General features: G+C 41.2%; 1 protein-coding gene across 1 annotated transcript in view; it reads right to left on the reverse strand.

The window, feature by feature from the left end:
- Positions 1 to 23,063, reverse strand: part of LOC109627241 (sodium/potassium/calcium exchanger 3-like) — a 42,922-nt gene that overhangs the window by 13,343 nt on the left and 6,516 nt on the right. The window contains exon 3 of the mRNA XM_020083701.2: positions 2,181 to 2,257. Coding sequence (XP_019939260.2) covers positions 2,181 to 2,257 — 77 coding nt within the window. The remainder of the gene's footprint in view (positions 1 to 2,180; positions 2,258 to 23,063) is intronic.

Here is a 23,063-nt window from a genome sequence, read left to right on the forward strand (position 1 = left end):
GAAAGAGGACTGTCAGTGCATTCAAAGCCAGATTAGTGTGATGTCAAGACCAATAAGTCCCAATTGTTTAAACAGAATATTAGTGAATGAATGTTTTTTTTAAATGACTTATATATATATATTTTTAAATGTAGTAAATGTAGTGCTAAAACAATTTTGATATCCACGACAAAATTCACATCATTTATAAAAAAATGCCAAACATGTTTTCACTACTATATCCTTTATATGAATGAAATATGTTTATAATAATAATAACAATAATAGTAATAACATTATTAACTGATCTCTTTTGACTGTTGGTTGGGCCTACTACACATTTGAGTTTGTAACCTTAGGCTCTGGAATGTGTTTTTTCACTTTTGTTTTACAATTTGAGGGATTTAACAATGAATTGATTATTTAAAAAGATCAACAAATTAAATAGGGGAAAAAAATAACATCACTCAACTTAATTTCTTTCTCATTTCAAGGGGAAAATGCTCCTGGAATAGATTGTAAGAGAACGAAACAGTAAACATTTTATTGTTCCTAAGGTCAGGAATGAACTTTAACGTCAAACAGATTTGATTGACATTTCAAATATGATTTATGTGTGAATTCTCTCATTTTCTAAACATAGACAGCTGTAAAAGTCTGCAATCATCACATCTGTATAATAAACTATAGTACTGATTGTCCTTACAACCACGGAGGCTGCTGATCTCTCAAAGGAAAGCACAGATACAGCTGCTGTAAAATGAGTACATTATTTTAAAGGTTAGACATCACAGGCACAAAGCTGGTGATGATATACTTTGTTTTTTAAATATCTAAGCATCCTAGAAAAAGTTACTTTTATTTGCCCTTCTGCTGCAGGAAAAGGCTAACTCAGAGGGTGGCTGCTCTGTAAGTAGCGACATTGCCTATGTCAGGCGTGTACTGGCAAAAAGGCCCATTCTGTGGTTCTTAGTGCTCGGTTTATGCACAGCAAAGTTCCCTGGAGATGCTGCTCTGCTGGCATGAGCTTCCATTACAGTCAGCTCCCCAGAGACTATTAGCAACAGCGAAACACAACGTGGGCCATGTGGCTGGAACACTGTGCATACTTTGTGGCAGTCATGTTGGAGTGACAGCAGAGGGCTTCATTTAAGCCTCGGTCTTTGCTTATTGCCCCCCCGCTGGGCCACGCTGGAGGGGAGAGGAGGAGAGCATCGTGCTGCTGATCCAGATTCTTTCCCGCTCAGCCGGCGAGGATAAACTACCTTGCACCATTTGTTCATCCTTGCTTTGGATGACAGCAGGATGAACAGAAGGATTGAGTCACATTGTTTAAATTGAACACATTAAAGTCTGTTTCCAAGAGTCTAGTTGTTTAAAACCTTTTATAGATTTAGAGAGAGCTGTAAAATCTGATTAAATGCCCCAATCATCATCACTGACCATTAACCAGTCCTCTGCTGCACACTCACACGCTTAGTTTGAGGTAGAGTTATGAAGCTATATTGGTACTTTAACTGCTACTGGCATAACACACTTGATTTTTCGAGCTTGTGTGGTCTGGTTGCATTGTGGGAAATGTAGTTGTCATGTTTTGACAAGAATGTGTGGAATACAAAGCTAATATCGCTGGCTCTGCTGCAACAATTATGATCCCATTAAAAAATCTGCCCAATGTAAGTCTAACAATGACACTGGATACGAGTTTGTAGACTTTTTTTACTGGTGAGATTTAAAAAAATAATAAAATCAACAAATCTCCTGATTAGACAAAAAGCAGCGTCTGTCTATACTCTCCTGTAGTTTTAAGCAATGTTGATTAAAGAGAGTGACATTTTTGGGGGGGTTATTTACAGTTCACACACATTTGTTGCTCTGGAAAGTATTCAAGGCAGAAGGATAGTGTATATAACTGCATCGAAATACACGACAGTGCCAGTGTTCGTGTTAGTGAAGAAACGTGTCATCTCACTCAGTGGTGTAGTTTTAATAGTTTTGAACAGCGTAGGAACACTGCACCAGGTCAAGAAGACGGATGAGACAGATACTTTATGGGATATTTGCCAGATTATTGACAAGCCATTGACCGATCCTTTTAAGAGTGATGTAACGTCTCCTGCTAAAACACTAAAGGTCATTTGTGCACTTAGACACAAACAGACATGTTGACACACATGCAGTAAATGCTCAGGCCAACTTACACACAGGACATGCAGGGCCACGGCTCCTTCTGTTCGCTCCTTGTTTGTGAACAGGTCTGTTGGGAACTCGTGCAGAGCTGGAAGGGACAAAAACATGGCGTTAGAAAAATTCATAAACGGTTTGTCAGTTTGTGCGTGTGCATGTGTGTGTGTTCCAGCAGATGAGGTCGACCATATGAGCACAGAAACCCTTTGAACCCGTGTACTGACAAGGAGCCCTGCCCAAGTGAGTGTGACAGTCTAACTGTGCCCTTCCAAGGACCGTGTATGATTCCTCAGAGAGCAACTAGAGGACACAGAAACTGAAGAAAAGTGAGCGTGTGGAGACAAAGTGAGGGCAAAGAGAGGAGAGACAGCATAGTAAAAATAGAGAGGGATATTTAGGGGACATTCGATGGGAAGTAGGGTGGAAGTTCAGCTGATATTCGCACACAACTTCACATCTCTGCATGGGAATGTGAGCACGACTGAGCAAGTGCACAATGGAGAGAGCAGGATAGAGGGAAAAGTGGAAAGTTGGCAGAAGGTGGGAGTGTGAAGAAAGACAGAAAGAGGTGAAAAAGAGGGGGTTTGGCATTTAAGGGTGACTGGAGTTATTCTAACCCCGCTCTCTGGCTTTTGACTCGCCTTCCTCTCCCAGCCCCACAGTCCCCATAACTGTGACAGGCGCTTTTGGCTGCCAAGGAGCGTTCCGGAACCTGTGCCTCGCGTCCCTCAAGCATCGACTCGTCCATGTGATCATCTATTGCACACGACTCAGGAGCCCACTCACAGGCCACTGCTCACATCTGTTGCATATTGCAGCAGCCTCACTATTCCCTGGGAAAGACAAGCGCTCTGAATCAGGCACAGAGCATGTGGTGCAGCAAATGGCAACATGAGAATTCTAAATGTTTTATTGACCAGCACAGTCAACATGGAGGAACTATTCTGGGAGATCCCTGGGAAGAGTGAAAAATCTATAGAACATAAATGTAAGAATGACAAACATGGTACATTTACCTGAGTAAGAGATACAAAAGAAATCTGACCAGAGATGCTGATAATTCAGAGGACAACATGCTACTAACTCGTACATGCTACTTTTTCAGCAGGTTTCTGTGTGAATGCTGAATATTGTGTGAGAGTGAGTGTTTGGTTCTGTGATAACTGTATTTATACCCAGAGAGAGATCTTGATCCCAGGAGATCTTCCTAAGTAAAGGGAAAATAAACAAACAAACAAAGTAACAAACAAAATAAAGATATAAATTGCTGAAAATCCCAGGGCATCTCATGCATACAACATGAGATTAATATTAGATGGTTTATCAGATTAAGGAAACCAAGTGCAATCAAATCATCAAACAACACACATGGCAGTGCAAGTCAAATTTTCACAGCAGGATTTTGAAGAGATGAGAGTAAGTAATTTTTAATGAAGCAAAGCACAGTGGTGCTATGAGCTAAATGCTAATGTCAGTCTGCCAGAACACTCACAACAGGAATGTTGACAGGCTGATGTTTTACAGATAAAGTTTACAATGGCTACCATAGGCGTAGTTCTGCAAAAGCGTATGCTCCAACACTTTTTTGTGAGGTAAAATTACTATATGACATTTTAGTTCTAGAGTCATTCTGGAGCTATATTGCTAAAAACCTGCGGTAACTTGTGTTGCTATTTTTAACTAATAACTGGATGAACTTGGATTTGAAGGTTTGAATGACAAACATAAAGGGAGGTTATCCGTTGCATCATTCACAATCACTGGAAGGGCAGGTAGACTTACCATGAGTGGGAGAAAGAATGAAGGAATACACTAATTTATGAGATGGTGAAGTTTCAGTGGTTTATAATTCAAAGTCCTCTAACTCTTATTATCATAATAATAATAATAATAATAAAAGTACATTTTATTTATACAGCACCTTTCATACATAAAATACAGCGCGAAGAGCTTTATAATAAAATCAAAGACGTGAAATAAGAGATCAATAAGAACATAGCTACAAAAAAAGTTTCAGGACAAAAGAATACATAAAACTATAGGGTATTAAATTAGGTAGAAAAATTGAATAAAGACAATGGTGTTAAAAAAGAAGAATAAATCAATTAAAGCAAGATCATAGAAAGAGGTCTTGAGTTGTTGCTTAAAATTGTCACTAGAAGAAGTTTGTGTGGTGTGAGTTTGTTCCAAACCTTTGGTGCATAGCAAGAGAAAGCTGCTTCCCCAAACTTTTTATAGTTTGTTTTGTGGATATTGAGCAAGCCAGCGGTAGAAAACCTGAGGGAATGGTTTGGAACATACTCCGATAAACAATCAGTAACAATCATGTATGAGGATGCTGTACCATTAAAAGACTTAAAAACAAGTCAAATAAATCCTCAGTGATACTGAGAGCCAGCGTAAAGACACTAAAACAGGAGTAATGTGATCTCCTTGCCTATTTCTTGGTAAACCCCTGGCTGCTGAATTATTTCAGTCTCAACTCGCTCACAACATGTTGCAGACATAAAATACAAGAAGAAAGGGTACTTCACTTCTTTCCCACTGTTTTCTCCATTCTCCCCCCGCCTTGTACTCTGTTGACCTATTTGCATCCTCAGTATCTCGCTGTGTTTGAGTGGCTGCAGTCTTCCTCTGCACTGTTCTAGTGCCATAACTTCTTAGGCCTAACACGATGCAGAGCAGCCTGTAAAAAGCCACAAAGGGTACAGAGTAGTAGAGGCAGAGGCAGAGGGCCATCTCGCAGCGACAGCTGGATGTGTTTAACGCTGTTACAGGCCTGTGTTCGCTCGCTCAAACTCAGTCAAGCCAAAATGCCAAGCTAATGTGTGAAGTGAAGAACAAGAAGCTCTCGTGATAACAATTAGAGCCCAGTGTGGATGTGAAAATTGTAAAAAACACTGTGAAAATGTCAAAAAATCAGCAGCACTAGTGATACATTATGAGAGTGAAAGAAACGACTGAGAAAAAAAGATAAGAAATAAAATCAAACAAAATGATCTTAATGGTGAAAGACTTCTCAAGTCTTTAATTACTGTCTCAAGAAGCCCAGTCTCAAGACACCTAAGTACATGTGAGAAATAATAAGAAAGAAACCTACTGAAGCTTCATGTAAACAATGCACATCAGCAATGAGAGGTTCCTCCTAACAGCACCTGAGGCTCCTTCTGAGTTGGTAACACACGCTCACCGTGTCACACTCGTACGTAGATAGGTTTAAAACATATACTCTTAAAAGATCATTTCTGTTGTACTACTTATTTTTGTAGTGTTGGCTACTTGTGGCTGTTAAAGCTCTTTCCTCTTGTCATGTAAAGTGAAGCATGAATTTATTATCATTATTATATATGCATTACCACAAACTAAAAATATAGCCCATGAAAAAGGCCACCATCATTCAGTATGCATTAATGATCATTATTATTATTGCTCTCAGACAAGGACATTAAAGCTTATGCAGTCATGCACTGACAATGGGACAATGACATGTGACCGTGCAACTTACAATTTAAATCTGCTCTAACAAGATGTGGGACTGTGTGCTTTTGAAGGAGCCTTCAAATTGGAAAATGCAATCGTGCCGCTGTGATGTAATCCATCTTCAAACGCAGCCTCCAAAGGATGCAGCCCCTGAATTATGACACAGCTGTTGTTGCAGAAACCCTAACCCTTATGCACTTAGAGATTGTACCCACTCAACCGAAGTGATATTGTTCAAAAACATCTATTCAGGAGGAGTTGACAGGAAACTAGCAACTTTCTCCTTATTACAAATCAGTGTAGCATCAAAATGATTTTGAAACTTTGAAGCTAGAGTTTGTTATCTGTTTCTGATTCACTCACCAACCTTCTGGTTATTAGACGACCCCCCCTGAGCCACAGCCGCCCATCACGTAACATTTACACTGTTGATTGATTTTCTGGCTCTTCACTTTTCATCTTATTTGTTGAAACCCACTTCATGTCCCAATAACCCCCAACAAATAAGAATCTGGTGAGCAAGTAACAGACAAGTCAGCTTCTATTCAGGTAAAAATTGTTGCATAATGTTGCTTTAATCTTCCTTCCATTGTCTTTTTTCCAGTGGATTTAAAGAAACACAATCAAAGTACATTAAGGTGAATGTCTCGCACCAACAAAGCCATCCATCAATCACAAGGACCCAAAACCGCTAACTTCTGACTTTATACAGTGATCAGTTCAAATGCTCAAAGTGTTGCCAGTTTGTTTCAACTGTACTGTGCCTATCAATTCACTTCTTACGCAACTGCTGCATTCAAGGAGTGAGTCACCCTCACTATTCAAACTCATACTCATTCAAGACAACCAGGCAAAAAACAGGCGGTTCTTTCAGGGCCAACAAAAGAGACCTCACGGCAAGAGAGAACTGTCAAGGGCAAATCACTCTACACATACTGTAGCTGAACACTGAAGTAGAATTAGCACTATTTAAGTCCCAGGCCCATTCAGAGCAAAGATGGTACTTCAAGTATTCAGTTTGAATCTGGGTTTCTAAATATTTTACTGAATACCAAACTACTTTCAAGCTGTTTGATAAATACCGTATGAGATCGCGGTTGCAGTTTTAGGGTTTAGATGATCTGTCAGTGGTAATTAACCTATTTGTCTGTGACTCGCATGCACTTACACCCGTCCACGTTGACCTGTTTCATTGATATCAGTCCTCCGGCTTGAGGACCTGTAAAGTGTGCTCGACTGTATCCATCTGAACACAAACTCCATAGCAACAGAGTGAGTGTCTCCTTGAGGCAGAGTGTGTTTAAGTGGCAGCAGGGAGAGGTGGGCACAAATAATAGACTGCTCGCCTTAACCTGAAGGGCGTCACTCTGCTGCTGCTCCACGGTACACTTGCCTTTAGCGAAGACGTTTGATGTACTACATGCAGCGCACAGGCTGAGATGTGGTGCATTATGCATGATGTTTGGGAGATCAAAAAAAAAATACCTGTGCCCTGGTGTGTGTTGGTGGTGTCAGGAGCGGTGGACAGATAAGGAGGATGGAGAGAAGGGAAAGGGGGAAGTTCCAGTGTGAAAGGTGTTACCTGAACTTGACAGCTAAATCAATAATATTCCCTCAACAGTCATGCTGAAAAAGCAGAGCGAAGGGAAACTGAATTGTACTGAGAGCAGACGGACAGAAGGAGGAGAGAAAGAAAGACAAAGCAATGGAGTTGGCCTCGTAGTGCAGTTGTAAGTGAGGTTGGGATGAACCCTTAAGCACTGCTGATGGTGCTCCGGCCCCACACACACATGCACGCACGCACACACATGCACGAACACGCACATGAAGGGCCAGTGAGATTTCCATTGTTTCCTTTTCTGCAATCATCCTGTTCTCCCCATCGTCCTCTTCACTGTGCACCAGTGGCAGTCAGTGCATCAATCAGCAATCAGGCTTCAGCTTGCTGGGGGACACATTATGCCTCAGTCTGCTTCCTTCTCCGGTGGAAGCTGGGCCGCCCGCCTGCCTGCATCACTCCGTGCCAGTCTAATTTATAAGGCACTTTGGAAGGAGCCACTGTGAGCCACTGAGGGGCTCTGAATGGAGATGTAGCATGACTTCTGTTTGGCTCTTTTCCCTCGTGATGGAGGCTCTGCTGCACCTTTGCTTTTCCTTTATGCAAAATTGAACACGGTCGGCTGCATCACGCTAGCAGCTGTGTTGAAACATTTACTCCTATGCTGTCATCATCCTCAGGTTCTTGTTTCCACTTACTGTGGCTTTCTTTCGCGTCGCGTTAGCTGACAGTATTGACACACAACATTGAATTCACAACTTCATTTTACTCCTTCATGTCACAATTTCAAAGGGGCACCTTTCCATATTTTCTGTCATATATATATATATATATATATATATATGCTTCACAGTCTACTTTACACCTATAAAAAGGGCTTTATATAAGAACATTTGTATATATGGATTGTGATTAAAAGACAGAATCTACCTTCATGTCAGGAAATAGGTGTAATATATAACAGACATCCTGCTGTTCTCTGTGGATGTTTGCTGTCCACTCTCATAGTCCAGATTGGATCTGTGTTTATACACGAGGATGAGGTGGTGCTGGATATGTCTCTGCAGGATTCCAAAGAGGCCCAAACTAATATCAACAGTTTCAGAGACTTGACTGAGGAGCTGCATGATTCATTCATTAATTTCATTTTTTTTTCATTTTCACATATACCACATACCATATACCATATACTACTCTGTGTATTGTTTCATTCATTCACTAATCTCCATTTGAATTAGAGGAGCTATCAGGTGGTGTGTGTCTGTCCTAGACCTTCCAACACTATAAGGAGTGTACGGATGTGTTACGAGAGCAGGAGGTACAGAAATTAACACATTTCTGTAAATACAGTCACTTTGAAATGTACCTCTTTTGAAATAATGTGCATGGAAAAGACAATTTCTTTGTGTTCAACCAACAGTCCAGAAGATATCTACAATAGTGTAACACAGGGGGGAAAAACTAGTTTAAAGCCAGGATGACATGCCAGTATATATAGCCTGAAGGACATTTTACCACCCCTGGTTGAGAAGTATCATACCAAATTAATTGCAACTGTGGGTGCAATGTCACCCACTACATATGCACTGCATGTTCCATCACACACTCGCCCACTTTCTATAGACTTACTAAGGGCAGAAGGTTCAGCCCACCTTCCCTGAAAGGTAATGAAGTACCCTTAGGCCCTTAGGTCAGAAACATCATTCCAAAATAAATTGACTTTTGTAAAAAAAAACTGTGCTTACAATGTAAAGTGTACAAGCACATTCACACAGCACTATTGTATATTGGGTTATCACACTCTGCCATCAGGGGAAATTTCAGTTCAGTATCTTGCCCAAGGACACTGCTGGAGCCGCAAATGAACCACCAACCTTGCTCTACAACTTAAGCCACAGCCGCCCGTCACATAACATTCACACTGTTGATAAGTTTTCTGTTGACAGGCTATGGTAGCTTCAGCACTAGTGAGCCAGTGTGTACATTTATTTATAGAGAGGGAAATAGAGAAGAGGAAGTGGGAGGACAGTGCACATGTATATGGTGGTGTTTCACTTGCTCTTGGCCTGGAACTCTTTCCCTTACACATCTACTGTACAAATCCCACTGGACACCCACTCTTGACATCTTTACCCTACACTCCCCCACCCCCTCCATCTTTCGTGGTTATTTATAACCATCACAGAGCTGCTGATGAAAAGGTGGAGTGATGCTTGAGCGTCTTTGGGGATTTCCTGCAATCTCTGCTCTTTAAATATAAAATATCGCTCCAAGAAGCCCCCTGGTTCCTCCTTCACCACTATCTGCCCAGTGCCCAGTGTCTTGCTGATCTCTTGCCAGCAGGAGAGCTAAAACCACAGGCTGCTGCATGTTGTGGTTAAACTTCAGATATGGATGCTAACTTCATATCCTGGCTAAGGAAAGCAGACCGCAAGGCAGGCCCACTCACTCACTCACCTAAATGAAGCTGTCAAGACGAGTGAACAGCAGAGAAACCATCAGCAATCCATGCAGGCTATCCCTCTAACACAGGTCCCACTGATAACCAGCTATATGGATGTTAATGATTTCATTAAGGGGTAAAATGCGTTGATAAGCTAATGTAGTCACAGTGAATTATTCAGAGTGTCTTAAGTGGGTTGGCCTGCCCGCTCAAACTGCTAATGTGAGCTGCCTCTGTTAATGTCTCCGTGCTGTTAATCACGAATGTAGTTTATGATGAGCATAATGAAACTGAGGGAGTGTGTCAGGTTGACTTTACAGAGAAGCACTAAGCAGTAATAGACAACAACAAACTTCTACTCCAGCCTCCATCTCAACGGTGATGATGTCACCTCTCCCAAGTTACAGCCGGGGAAACTTACATAACACAGGGCAAGGCTGCGTATGCTCTAAAGGACGTTTCGGGGAGAGAGGGCACTATTGGATGTTTGGATGTGTGTGTGTGTGTGTATGTGCAGATATCCACTCACTTCTGGCTGATGATATAATACTTTCAGGCCGTTGTCATGGAAACGAATGGGCCTTGCTGGCTGGCTGGCATGTGTGTGTGTTTGTGTGTGTGTGTGTGTGTGGGGGGGGGGGGATACTTGGAGGGATACTTGGTATAAACAAGACCCAACCTCTGTAGTAAAGGCTTGAAAGAGGATTTCACTTGGTGTGTGTGTGTGAGAGAGAGAGAGAAATAGAGAGAGCGAGCGAGAGAGAGGGATGGCACAAACACACTGTGATCAATGAAACATTCATACAATTTGATGAATTACTGTCGGTGAGTCCCTTTACGAAGACACTGCAGCTCGATCGGTCATATTCAGTTTGGACGTATTGGTCCACATATCAGCCTATCACATCATCAATCATCCTAGATTAAACACAATGGGCTGAGCTGTTATCTACACAACCTTATTCTGAGGCAAAATGAAGAGGAATAAACACGCCCAAAGACAGAAATAATAACCTCTGTCACGGAGGTTCCTTTTTTCACCGCAGTCCATTTGTTCGTTGGTTGGTTAGTTTGTTTTTAAGCGTAATTACACAACACCAACTGTTCTGATTACCACAAAACTCTGCTGATGAATGTGCTATGGGTCAGGGAAAAGACTCACGAAATCTGGTGGATCAAAGAATTTCTTTTCATCCTTTAACAGTGAGACGGAATGATTTCAACATTTTCGTCGATCATACATCATCGATTTTGATTAAATGAATACTGATAGTTGTGCAATGTGGTGGAGTTATGAGCTCCACTGAGTGTCATTCTAGTTCCTTATTAGACAGGAAAACTGAACATCAAAGCTGAACCAGGAAGTCAGTATGAGTTGTTGAACTGGCATGGATGGTCTGTCTGTCTGTGTCTGTCCGTCCGTCTCTGTGTCTGTCTGTCTGAGTCTCTGTCTGTGTCTTTCTCTGTTTTTCTGTCTCTGTGTGTGTGTCCATCCGTCCGTCTGTCTCTGTGTCTGTCTGGCTTGTTTTTATCGATTTCAAGCGATTTAAATTTAATACAGAAGACAAAAATTAAGATATGTCAAATAGTCCAAACCTGCCTTGCCCGTGGAACAGATATTGATATCAAATGTGTTAAGCAAGACACACGTATCACGTCAGCCCAGCTCACATGAAGCATCGTCGCCAAGGAACTGTAGTGAACTGCAAAGATTGATCCATGAGTGTTCACAGCATCAGTGAATCAACAAATAAAAACAATGCTGATTTCCTTCTGCATAATCTGCATGCAGCCCACTGGATGGTTATTTTTCTCCATTCCTGGCTTCAGAAAAAGGAGACAGCTGCTGTCCATTCAGTTCCTCAGCTGCTGACCAGTATGTCTGTGTGACAGTTCCCACCCGTGCAGCAGTCTGTATTTATATAGTGCTATTAGTGTCTTGATGACCATACAAAGCTCTCTACAGTACAGTTTTTGCCATACACCCATTCACACGGAAATACATACAATGCATCTAAGTGCAGCACTTTGTCTATCACACATCACTCAAACACTAGGGGCAATTTGGGGTTTAGTAGCTTGCCCAGACTTTGGCATGCAGGACGGTAGAGACGGGGATCGAACTGTCGACCTTCTGGATAGTGGCTCTACCCATGGAGCCACAGCTGCTCCCAAAAGTTAAAACTGTTGAAGTCCCTCAAGCAAGAGTTGGGGATCACAAGTGTGATCAGCATGGGTAATAAAACAAATCTGACCCAGGTTGTAACAAACTGAAAAGATTGTCTAGTTGCTGTATTCGTTTTCCAGTGTGTTACTCAGTGTTATCAGACTGTTGTACATACGCTCTGGGTCCCAAAATAGGTTTATAGAATTAAACAAGGGGCCGACAGCAGACCTGTGTGCCATGACGATGGTGATAAACATCAGTTAAATATGCCATTAGAGAATTCCCTGCTATCTCACACAGCAGTCAGAGCGATATGGATTTACAATACAGCTCCCTCTGCTCTCCCTCTCGCTCTCGTCAAACAAATATCAGCTGGAAGCTATCCAGCCCATTATGAATGCATTTTGCTAATTATGCACAATGGGAAATGTTTTTTTCTGTGTGTGTGTGTGCGTGTGTGTGAGTAGTCACTGTGTTTTCCCTCTATTAAAAAAATCTCCTGAATGAAGTGATAACCACTTTCCTAGCATCCATCTTAAATCACACAGTGTTGATATTTTGTTTGGTGGTGAGGATGACAGAGGTAGATATTTAGACTTGAAAGGAAAAGGAAGTGTCTTTACGGGGTTGATCAGTATGAAAGGTAAACTTTAAATACCAACAGTATCAAATATATCTATATATCTCCATCTTTAAAAGATCTGAATCTGTGTGGATAACAAGGAAAAAAAGATGTGCTGCAGCTGGCATGCACACTTGTCTTGTACGCAGTCAAAGGGAATAAGTTCATTGAAGCGCAACGCAATCACCCTGAAAAAACAATCTGACTTTCCTCCCGATTTGAAACACAATAATATTGGCTTTCCTGAAGCTGTGAGATGAACAGCCGCTCAGCTGTGGGGCAAACAAACCCCTCAGTGAATATGCAGCACACTCTGCAGCTTTACAATGCTCACCGCTCAGCCTGTGAAGCTCAGATCAACAACTGTTTATCACTCATGATTCTGTTTTATAGATCTTATATCAAGTCTGTGTCCTTTAATCTGTTGGTTTGGGAACCTCAGCAACAGGGCCAAGAACTCACTCATCAATATAGTGAAAGTGAGCAGTAAGATAATAGGAGTGCAGCAGAGTTTCAAAGACAGGTAGGAATGAAGGCTACATACACACACACACACACACACACACACACTCTGAATTCCAGATGTTGCCTTCAGGCTCTCGATTCAGATTCGTCCCTGTAAAGAAAAAACGGGTACAAGAACTCTTTCATCCCCTCAGCCATCTCTCTTTTAAATTCAGGATGGGGGTAGAGTTAGTGTGACCACGGCCAATCACTTGGCTGAGTGTGCGGTGTAGTGTTGTCTTTAATGACACGAGACAATACAAGAGACAATGGGACTCTTGTATGGTGGTGACAGGGACGATGTCGACTATGATGTCTCTGATGAGTATGTCCCTGATGATGGCTGCTGTAATACGGATAGCAAGATGCTGATCCCTTATTGTACTACATGTCCATGTTCTTTTCTGTTTTTCTGTTTTATGTCTTGTGTTGTACCCCTTGCTGCAAACACAAATTGCCCTTTGGGGACAAATGAAGTTGAAAGTTGAAGTGGCTCCTCTCGTCTTTGAATCTTTTATTTTTAAGAAAATAGGGAGGAAAATGAGTCCTGGTCAAAACTGGCTGAATGAAAATTACAAATAAAAAAAGCTGCCGGACCTCAGCCCCTGGATCATATAGCTGGAGACAATGCATTTTGGGACTAGACTTTTGGTTGGGAGGTTGAGCAAAGACTGACGAGAGCCAGGCTTACCCTTGGAAGTGCGTCAAGTGAAGCTTTTAAAGCTTTTGTGGGGATGGGACGACAAAGAGTGAACAGTGAGGACAACAATAATGGCAACCAAGGGGATGACGATGCCACTCAACGATATAACACAATTTTGAAAAAGGTGATTAAAGTTGCATTTCCCACCCTCGGGATGTGTTAAAGCTCATCCCCGTGTTCATCTCGTATATTCTGAGCGCACGTGGAGGGCTGGGGGCCTGTTCTGCACATGCTCAGTGGGCGATGATGATGTGGGCTGACACATCGCATGTCGTGAGCGTAGTTACCGTGCTGAGTAATGTGACATTTAAGGACTCCTGCTTTTCTTTTTTTTTTGCCTTCCTTGAACTGTTTACAGCACGCACACAAACCATGCCCGAACACACACACCATGCCCGAACACACACACCATGCTCGAACACACACACCATGCTCGAACACACACACACACACACACACACACATTTGCATGCATACACATGTATGAGTCTTGCTTCCTTCCGCGGAAAATACTTTTCTGCATGATTTCACTGTGACACATCTCTCACTAGTTCATGTCTCTGTGTTTCTTCTGTGATATTTACACCGTTTACTATCTCTTTAATCACAATTACAGGAGACAATCCAAGCAGTGGAAATGAGAAGCTAAAGAAGACTCCATACACAGATCACACCACCAACAAGGACGTTTGCAGAATGATCAGGCAACAAGTGGGACAGCATGAAGATCTGCTGACCACAGTGGAAACTAGAATGGTGGGTGACAAGCTCAAATGGACATGCTAAGACCATTCTACAGGGTACAGTCCAAGGAAAAACAAAGTGAGGTAGACAGAGAAAAAAGATACCCTTACAACATTGCTGAGTGGACCGGAGGGAACTTTGCCACAACACATGTTCTCGCTCAAGATCAAAAATGATAGAATCGATTGGTACACAGCGCCCATCAACCCTGCGGGTAACAGAATCAGTAACAAAAACAGTCCAAAATGTCTCAGAGAGGACTGAGGAAATGTGCGGAGGTTCACTGCTGACACAGTTTGACTGCTGTGACAGGATTTCCATAATCTTACATGATCTGTGCATGAACACGCTCAGGGTCTTTCTTCATGAATGCACATCTGCAGTTCGAGGTTACAAAGGATCGACTGTGAATGAACAGTGGACTGAGAGAAATCTGGATGGGAATAACGAAGGAGGGATATATTTTTGCCTCCTTCCAATTCTATGGTTGAGTTGTCCATGAGTAAAAGTTTGAAGACCAATTTCATCCGTGAATTGTTCTTATTTTTTGTAATTTTTGGTATCATTTGTATTGAATCAGTAACAAAAACTGATGACAGGACGACATTGTTCATGTAAAGTAATTAAAATATAGCAGAGGTCTGGAAACAGAGAGCGTAGCAGCATCCGTACAACAAAGTCTATCAAGGTAAGAAACACAGGCAGTCACACAATCAGACTGTACACACAGTTAGCCCACCTGAACTGACGGAGAGTACTCAACCAGAAAGTTGATGTGTAATCTGCTAACAAGAAACAAAATAGCAAGATGCATCAGGATTGGTGCTGGCTAAAATGAATGTTTTGTCATATTTTTATATGAATCAAGTTCACATATGCAACACTCACTAAAGCTTTCACCTGCTTCCACCTATTCACCTTTTATAAGTTAGTCCAGCCACATACTGTAAATGAGGGAATCAACTCTCACTTGAGTGCTGTGTTCCAAAAGGTAAATCTGTTGAAGCAGTGCAGGTGGTGGGTCACTGACTGACTTTTTTCATCTGGGGCTCATCGTTGCTATGTGCACTCGCTGCTGAGACCATTCAGTACTACAATATACTTATGCCTATACTGAACCAGACCCTGCCGCTGACACCAGGTCTCATACATACTCACTGTCCTCGGTAATAAGATGTTGGCCTGTACGTGGAAAGATACAGATCAGATCGCCAAGGAGGATAAGGCCTCACAGACTTTGTTCAATATCTCAGAGTCACGGAAGAATCTGGGGCAGCCTGCTGGCCTGTTACTACTGAGTTACTAAACTAAACCAAACCAAACTAAACTAAACTTAGTGTAGTTTAGTTTTCTGAGAAAAAACATAAGAAAAGAGACTCAACTATTCTCTGTGATATATATATATACAACATTATACTATTATTTTCACAATTTTACATGTATTTATGTGCACAATTAAAAGAAAACTCATTAAAAATGGCCTTGAAATACTGTATAGTACTTTAGAGCGTATTGCTTTACTAAAACAGTTCTGAGGCTTCTCTCATGAAACTGTCAATGATCAAAAATGATGTTTGAACACAAGATGACTGAGACACTGCAAAGCAAAACCGAATCAACTATATTTCCTGGGGAGTAGACACGTAGAACTCTCCGCACATGATTAAAGTGGATACTCGTGTTAATGGTCACAACAGAAAGCTGTTTACTTCCTGGTTATGTTACAAGAAGTCCCTACACAAGAAAAATCCAGTGTCGTATTTCATATCACATCTAGCATCACACCAGCAAGGTCAATCAGTGCGGCAAAATTCATGGGGCTAAATTTGGCCATAACTTTTGCCTCTCAATATAACGACGATGACTCACTTTTAAGAAGTGTACGTCTCCATGGCAACACAGGCTGCACACCGGCGCAGGTTAAGTTCAGTCTTTTGAATACATGTATAAAGTGCAGCTCCTTGTGATTCATCTCTGAGGGTTCAGTGCTGCATTCACATCAGATGAATGAGGGAAGTGATTTCAATTCCAGGCAGAAATGACCTGTGTGAAGAGCGACAGCACTGAGACACATGGAGATTCCTTTTTGTTTCCCATCACGATTCATTATACAAGAGATGCATGTTTGTAGTATTGTCAGAGCAGCTTCACTCTCTCGCTACTAAATATTACTTCCAAGAAATAGCAGGTGCATTACCGAACATTATTTGAATATCAATAATGAATGAATTTTACTTTGCGCTGACGTTTCTCCGATGATTGACTGAAGCAATTCATTGTACCCACGTTCCCATTACCTCAGCACGAGGCCAACTTGGTAAATAGGACATTTTTTCACATCAGCAGTGTGGTGACACAGTACTGCATCAAAGGTTTTGAACACTGCTTTAATGCCCAGCACCAACAAGACTATGAACCCGGTGGCTTAAGAAAATATTCAGAGCCCTTTACCTTTTCTGCATTTAATTGTGTTTTATTTGTATGTCTTTGACACTAATCTATAAACTAATAAACCAACAATGACAAACATAAACCCTGTTTTTAAATTTATGCAAATGTGTTAAATATCAAATGACTAAATCTCTCACAGAGGTATTCAGACCCTTAATTTGATATTTTGAAGGCGCCTCTTCGGCAGCAATTACAGCTTTAAGTCCTCTTAGATTTATCTCCAGAAGCTTTGCACACCTGGATTTGGCCGGTTTATCCCACTCTTCAAAGCAGATCTTCTTCAACTCTGTCAGATTGGGTGGAAATCGGCAGTGAACTGTCATCTTCAGGTCTGGGGCTTTGTGAAGCCACTTCACTGTGGTTTTCTGCTGTCCATTACTGTTACTGATGAAACGTGAACTGTTGCCCTATAGTCTGAGGCTATTTGCACGTTGGAACAGGCTTTTATTAAGGATCTCTGTATTTGGCTGCATTCATCCATCCCTTAAATCTGAAAAGTCTCCTGTCCCAGCTCCTGAAACGTTCCCACCACCATTCTTCATGGTTGAGATAGTATTAGTCAGGTTATGAGCAGTGCCTGGTATGTGGCAGACAGAGTTCTGACCACAGGGGTCAGTTTTTGTCTCATCAGTCCACATAACCTTTTTTCCTTTTTATCTTTTAAATTCCATTCTGGCAAACACCAAACTGCCTGTCAGGCCTTTTACTCAACAGGGCTTTCATCAAGCTTCTCCACCATTAAGGCCAGATTGCCATTGGGATGCTGAGATGTTTATTCCTCTGGCATTGTCTGTGATCTTTGAAGAACACGTATGAATTGTTGTTACATACATTACAAAGAGCTTTGAGTGGACTAGACTAGAAAGATGCCATTCCAATTGCAGTCCATTTACCCTTATTGTCTTGTTACTCAGTTTGGCTATACAGTTTTTAAAGTCACTGTGTTCCTGGCGACACTCAAAGTATTATTAACGGTTTCATACCCTGTCTCTGACACAGGCTATGAACACAGAGAGTTGCTTAAACTTTGTGGCTTGGTCTTGTTCACGTTTGTATAAATAGCTTTGCCACAAACATTGCACACTTGGCCACAATTTGGAATGCCATTTAAAATAAAATCAATAATTCAACAAAATGTAGAAGAAATGAAGGGGTCTGAACACTTTATTAAGCCAGTCTACATCCTTTTCCATTTTTTGTTTTAGATGCAATATGGGTTTCACTTTTGTAAGGTTTTTTATGATTATTTTTCTTATTTATTTAAAATGCAAAATCTTCACAAATTGTCTGCAGCATATTTTAAGATAAATATATGAATAGTATGTAAATAAAGTCATGGATACTGCATTACTGCAAGTCTAAGCTTTAATTTGAGTAGATTTACATAACTGTTTGATTTGACATAGCTTCTTGAGGTCTTATAAAGTAAAATATCTCTTGAATGAAGAACCACAACAATGTGAACGAGCCCTGTTCAGATTGGCCTGTTTGTGGGCTTGTTCCTTTGAAAATGAATCAGCCGTGGATCAGTGGTATATGCACATCAGCAGAGCTGGGAGTGGGGTACTGTTTTCACCCTTTGTCTGTCTGTGGATGTGGACCAAATAACAAAAAAACTCATATATGGATTTTCAACAACTAATTGGTGGGAATATTACTTGGAAAGGTTATCTGGAGGGTATGCTTGACACATGAACATATACAGAAGCCCATCCATCTGCTGAGCACTGTAAAAACTTCCTGAATATTTTAATTTGACAATAGCTAATTGTTTTGGGTACATTTGAAAAAATAAAAAATAAAGACGTACCAGGAAAATTATAGAATGCCAGAAATGGTAGACAATAGAATACAAGTCTTGTTGGTGACCAGAAAAAGCCCTATAATGCAAGTGTGTTCTAGGCAGACATATTTCATTGTCAATAAAGAAATCTCAGTGCAAGTAAAAAGGAATAAAATAAAGGAGATAAAAAGACCCTGCTCCAGCTCATAGTAACAAAAAGAACTGGAGTTTGGAAAACAAAGGTCTACGTACTGACTAAAAAAAATCAACCTCTCCCAAAATAATGGAAAGAGGAAGGTGTGGACAAATTGGAACAACTCCTGATCCAAAGCCACCACCAGTGTCTTTGTCTTCTTTCTGGAGGTTTTATGTGAGATCATTAACATTCAGCCTAAAAAGGCATGAAAATGACATTTTACATATATTAGTTTAATGTGATGTGAAGCGCCTTATTTGTTCCTGACTCAGTTCTGTTGTTACTGTTTTCTGCCTTTGAAACGCAGAATAAGTGGAGCAGGATGAAATGACCGGCAGGAATAGATGTTGCATTACCTGTGTTTATGAGATACAAACAAAACTGCTCCTTTCCTGATGCTCTGAAAAATATCCACATTCCCAGGATGCATTTTAGAGAAAATACAGCTCTTTCTAAATTGTTTTTGTGACTTCAAAATATTTTGGTTGTCTGTAACAGATATATGTAAAATATGTGATTTTTATGATTCAGATTTATTGAAAGCTTAACAACAAGGATACTCGTATATGTGGAGTTCGTATGGGCACTTAGTGCTTCATCCATGATGATGATCGACTTTGATCTAGATCTGTAACCAAACTGAGCATTCAGGCATGAAGATCACTGCTCAGGGACACAACCAACAACACAACAACAACTGAGGCAGCTCACTGAAGAAAATCACAAACAAAAAAACAAACTGGGCAAAAAGGTTAAGTGGCAAAAGGAAAGATGCTACTGAGAAAAAGGTAGCTGTACAAATGTCATTTGCCTGACAAAATCTAACTTGAGAGATGCACAATGTGTGGAGGTACTACTCTGGGATGGATACCTAACAAATGATAGTACCACATCATTTCTGAACCTGAGACACCTGCCTTAAAATGGATTTAACTTTTACAGCACAATGACATTAGAAAAGTTAAGAGGAAAAAAGTAAGGTAGAGAAAAGTCTTCCTTTGTGGCCTAATAACCCAGATTGAAAGCCTTGAAAAACCTGCCAAACACCTTTAACACCATTCATACTCTCCATGAAACACACGTAACAAGGGCAGACACAGATCTCAGACTGCCTGGTGTGCAGATCTGGCAGTCATCATCAAAGCCTAGCTGCTCAGTTTATTAGTGTGGGAGAGATTATCCTCAGATAAGACAGTCTGGCATAGTGAAATACTCTAAAGCATCAAACACCTACATGACCCTGCACTTTAACCTTTTACATGCTACTGTGCAGCACCTGTCTGCTGACTGGGTTAGACATGCAAAGGCAGAGGGAGTAATTGCCTTCACGGGGTATATAGCTTGCCTGTCATCCTTTCCTCACGCTATCAAACCACTGCCTTTACTATGAAATACAGAATCACTGAGCCTCCCTTTTAATTTCACATATTTTAAATGTCTTCATCACAGATGCTTCATCATGTCAAAACAATCCATTAGTTATCTAGATTGTGAAAGGAGGTTAAGATGTTTATTATGTTAACATTAATTATTTGTTGTTCAAATTCTCTCTCATTGAATTTGATCTAAACTCTCCACTGTCTAATGAAGTTAGTAAAGGCCTAAATATTAACAGGTACCAACTAGCAGACATTCCTGTCAGTATATTAACTGTATGTTCAACGTGCTGTTCAAGACAACACTTTGTGTGAGACACTGTGCGTCCTCTCAATCTCATGGGAAAGCAGCAGTAAGGGATGATGTTGGTGGCCTCAATGTCTCAGTTGGGCAAATCTTTAAAGGTGTGTCAAGCCACTTTTGCTGGTGACAAAAAACCTGAGCTCCAACATCAGACACATCTCCAACAGAGATGTGTCTGATGTGATTAGAGAGAGAGGAAACATCCCCATTGATCAAATGAAAAAAGATTACAAGGTGTAGCATGAGTTTTCCCTCACTCTCTCTTATAAGTCTCTTGAGGCAGGGAATCAGTGGGAGCCAGTGTGCAGGGGACTCTCTGCCTTGCTGGGCTAATTGCTGTGATGGATTTGTGTTATTCCCCAGAGCTCCTGCTCCTGCAATAACACAACAAGAAGACTTTGCCAATCCGCACGTTGGTAGGCTATGAAGGAACTGTAACTGTTAATACAGTTGTTGCTGTTGTGAAGGCAGCAGCAGCCTACACAAAGCTAATATTGTAATTTGGCAGAATGGATTTCTCAGAGGAAATCATTCTGGGTCCCCTCTGGGTCAATTTTGCATTTGATTAGTGGGAGGCTACTGTCAAAGTATTAGAGGAGCAGTGTTTTTTTCTGATGTCGGTGATGCTTTTTTATTTGCCTCTAGAATGCTGGGAGGAGTCAGTGTGACTGCCCACGTGAAGTGAGGGAAAGGTGAACAAACATACACACAAGTGCAAACAGACACGCGCTGAGGAACCTGCACACACACCAACACAGTGCAGAAACTGGGGCTAGCACCCTCACATTAATCAATACTATTCTTAATGAGGCTTCCCTTCTAATGGTTCAACTTGCAGCCACGCGCATGCGTATGCGCACACCACATTTCTCACAGGGAAGCCCTGATTAAGTCATAGCAGCCTCCTTTCCTAAAATGGAGTGTTGCGTCGGAGCCGAGCCGAGTGCAGAGGAGAAGATCTTTAATAACGGAGGAGGACAGCCTCCGGGGAAAGACCCCTGGAGAGAGCAGTCACGTGTATGTTGTACAGAGACCTGTATCTGTTGAATCACACAACCAGTCCTACTGTGCACAGAGCTGCTCGGGGGGGTTTGCATTAACCACTTGTGTTTGAGAAGAGGACTAAAAAAAACACATGCTTGGTGGACTGTAGGAATGTGTGCATTTGTAAAGGGTGGACAAGGATGCGTGTGCTGTTGCGTGTGCATTTCATCAGCTTTACTGCAGATGAAAACTACAGTATGACTAATCTCAGATTTCTTCAGAAGGAATGGATTTTTCTTATTTGGGGACATCAAAGCACAACATGGCCTTGCACACTAGATTTGGATGGCAGCGTCATCAAAATGAATAATTCTTGTTTTCCATGATAAAAGGAAGGTCAAGATTGTTAAAACACACACACATGCACGCACCAACACAAATACACACCCACAAACACGAATACTGGACATGAGCTCCAAACCTCTTTTAAGGCAAAGAAACTATTTTCAGTCATTTGTAAAATAATGAATAAAAGCCACAAAGTTACTAAATGTGACCACTCTCCAACTATAAGTGTCTGCCTGTGTTTCCCTTGACAGAAAAATGAGTGGTGGAGTGGGGGTGGGTGGTTAAAGGATTAAACAAGCGTGTTAAATGAACAGAAGCAGCGAGGTCTTCACAATTAAAATCAGAGAGGGGGTCGTAATGATGGGCATGATGGCTGTTCAGCAAATGACAGCCTTCCTCCCTCTCTGTCTTTATGACTCTCTCGCTCAGATTTCTTGCACCTGATCAGCAGGCCTCTAATTTCAAGCAACAATCAGTGCAGTGAGCGCGGCATTCTCCCAGAACACAGAGCCCATGTTGGGACGCTTCCTCATCAGCCAACCTTGTGCACCGCCCGCTGTGGAAAACAGTTTGCACAATTTATGTGAGCTTCTACATGACTGCACACATAATTTGATTAACCAACTGACAAGTATTTATTTAGTTATTTATTTATCTTATCTTAAGCCATGCTAGCAACACGCCTGTGTGGATGTCACAATATCACAGCAACATGTGGTTTTAATGCCATGAAATTCGATACAGACGTTCTTGGTTCCCAGAATTTGAATCCTAGGGACTTTGGTGATTCCCTGACTTTTCCTGACCTTTCTGGCTTTGGGTGAAATGTCTCAAAACTCTTGGAGGGACTGCCATGAAATTGAGTACAGATGTGCATGAATTATAATAAATCTTTTGACATTTCATCTAATGTCACCATCATGTCAAAATGTTAATTTGTTCACGTTCACTTTTACTTATACTTTCACATGTTCTCTTGTCTCCCTCATTTTGACTATATGCTGTTGTAACATTATCTTATCTTACTTTGTATCATGACATAAGAACAGAATTGATGGCATTGATTCCCATTTTTGGTAAGGTGCTAATTAGTAAATGTTAGCATGCTAACTTATTTCAGATCCTCAGAATTTTCTCCTGAAGAAGTCCATGATTACCTGTCTATAGATAGCCAGGAGAATTGGATGTGAGAATCGATACTGTAAGCACCTTCGATGTGAGGTGCCTACAGTAT

The sequence above is a fragment of the Paralichthys olivaceus genome, chromosome 8, assembly GCF_024713975.1.
Source record: "Paralichthys olivaceus isolate ysfri-2021 chromosome 8, ASM2471397v2, whole genome shotgun sequence".
Lineage (NCBI taxonomy): Eukaryota > Metazoa > Chordata > Actinopteri > Pleuronectiformes > Paralichthyidae > Paralichthys > Paralichthys olivaceus.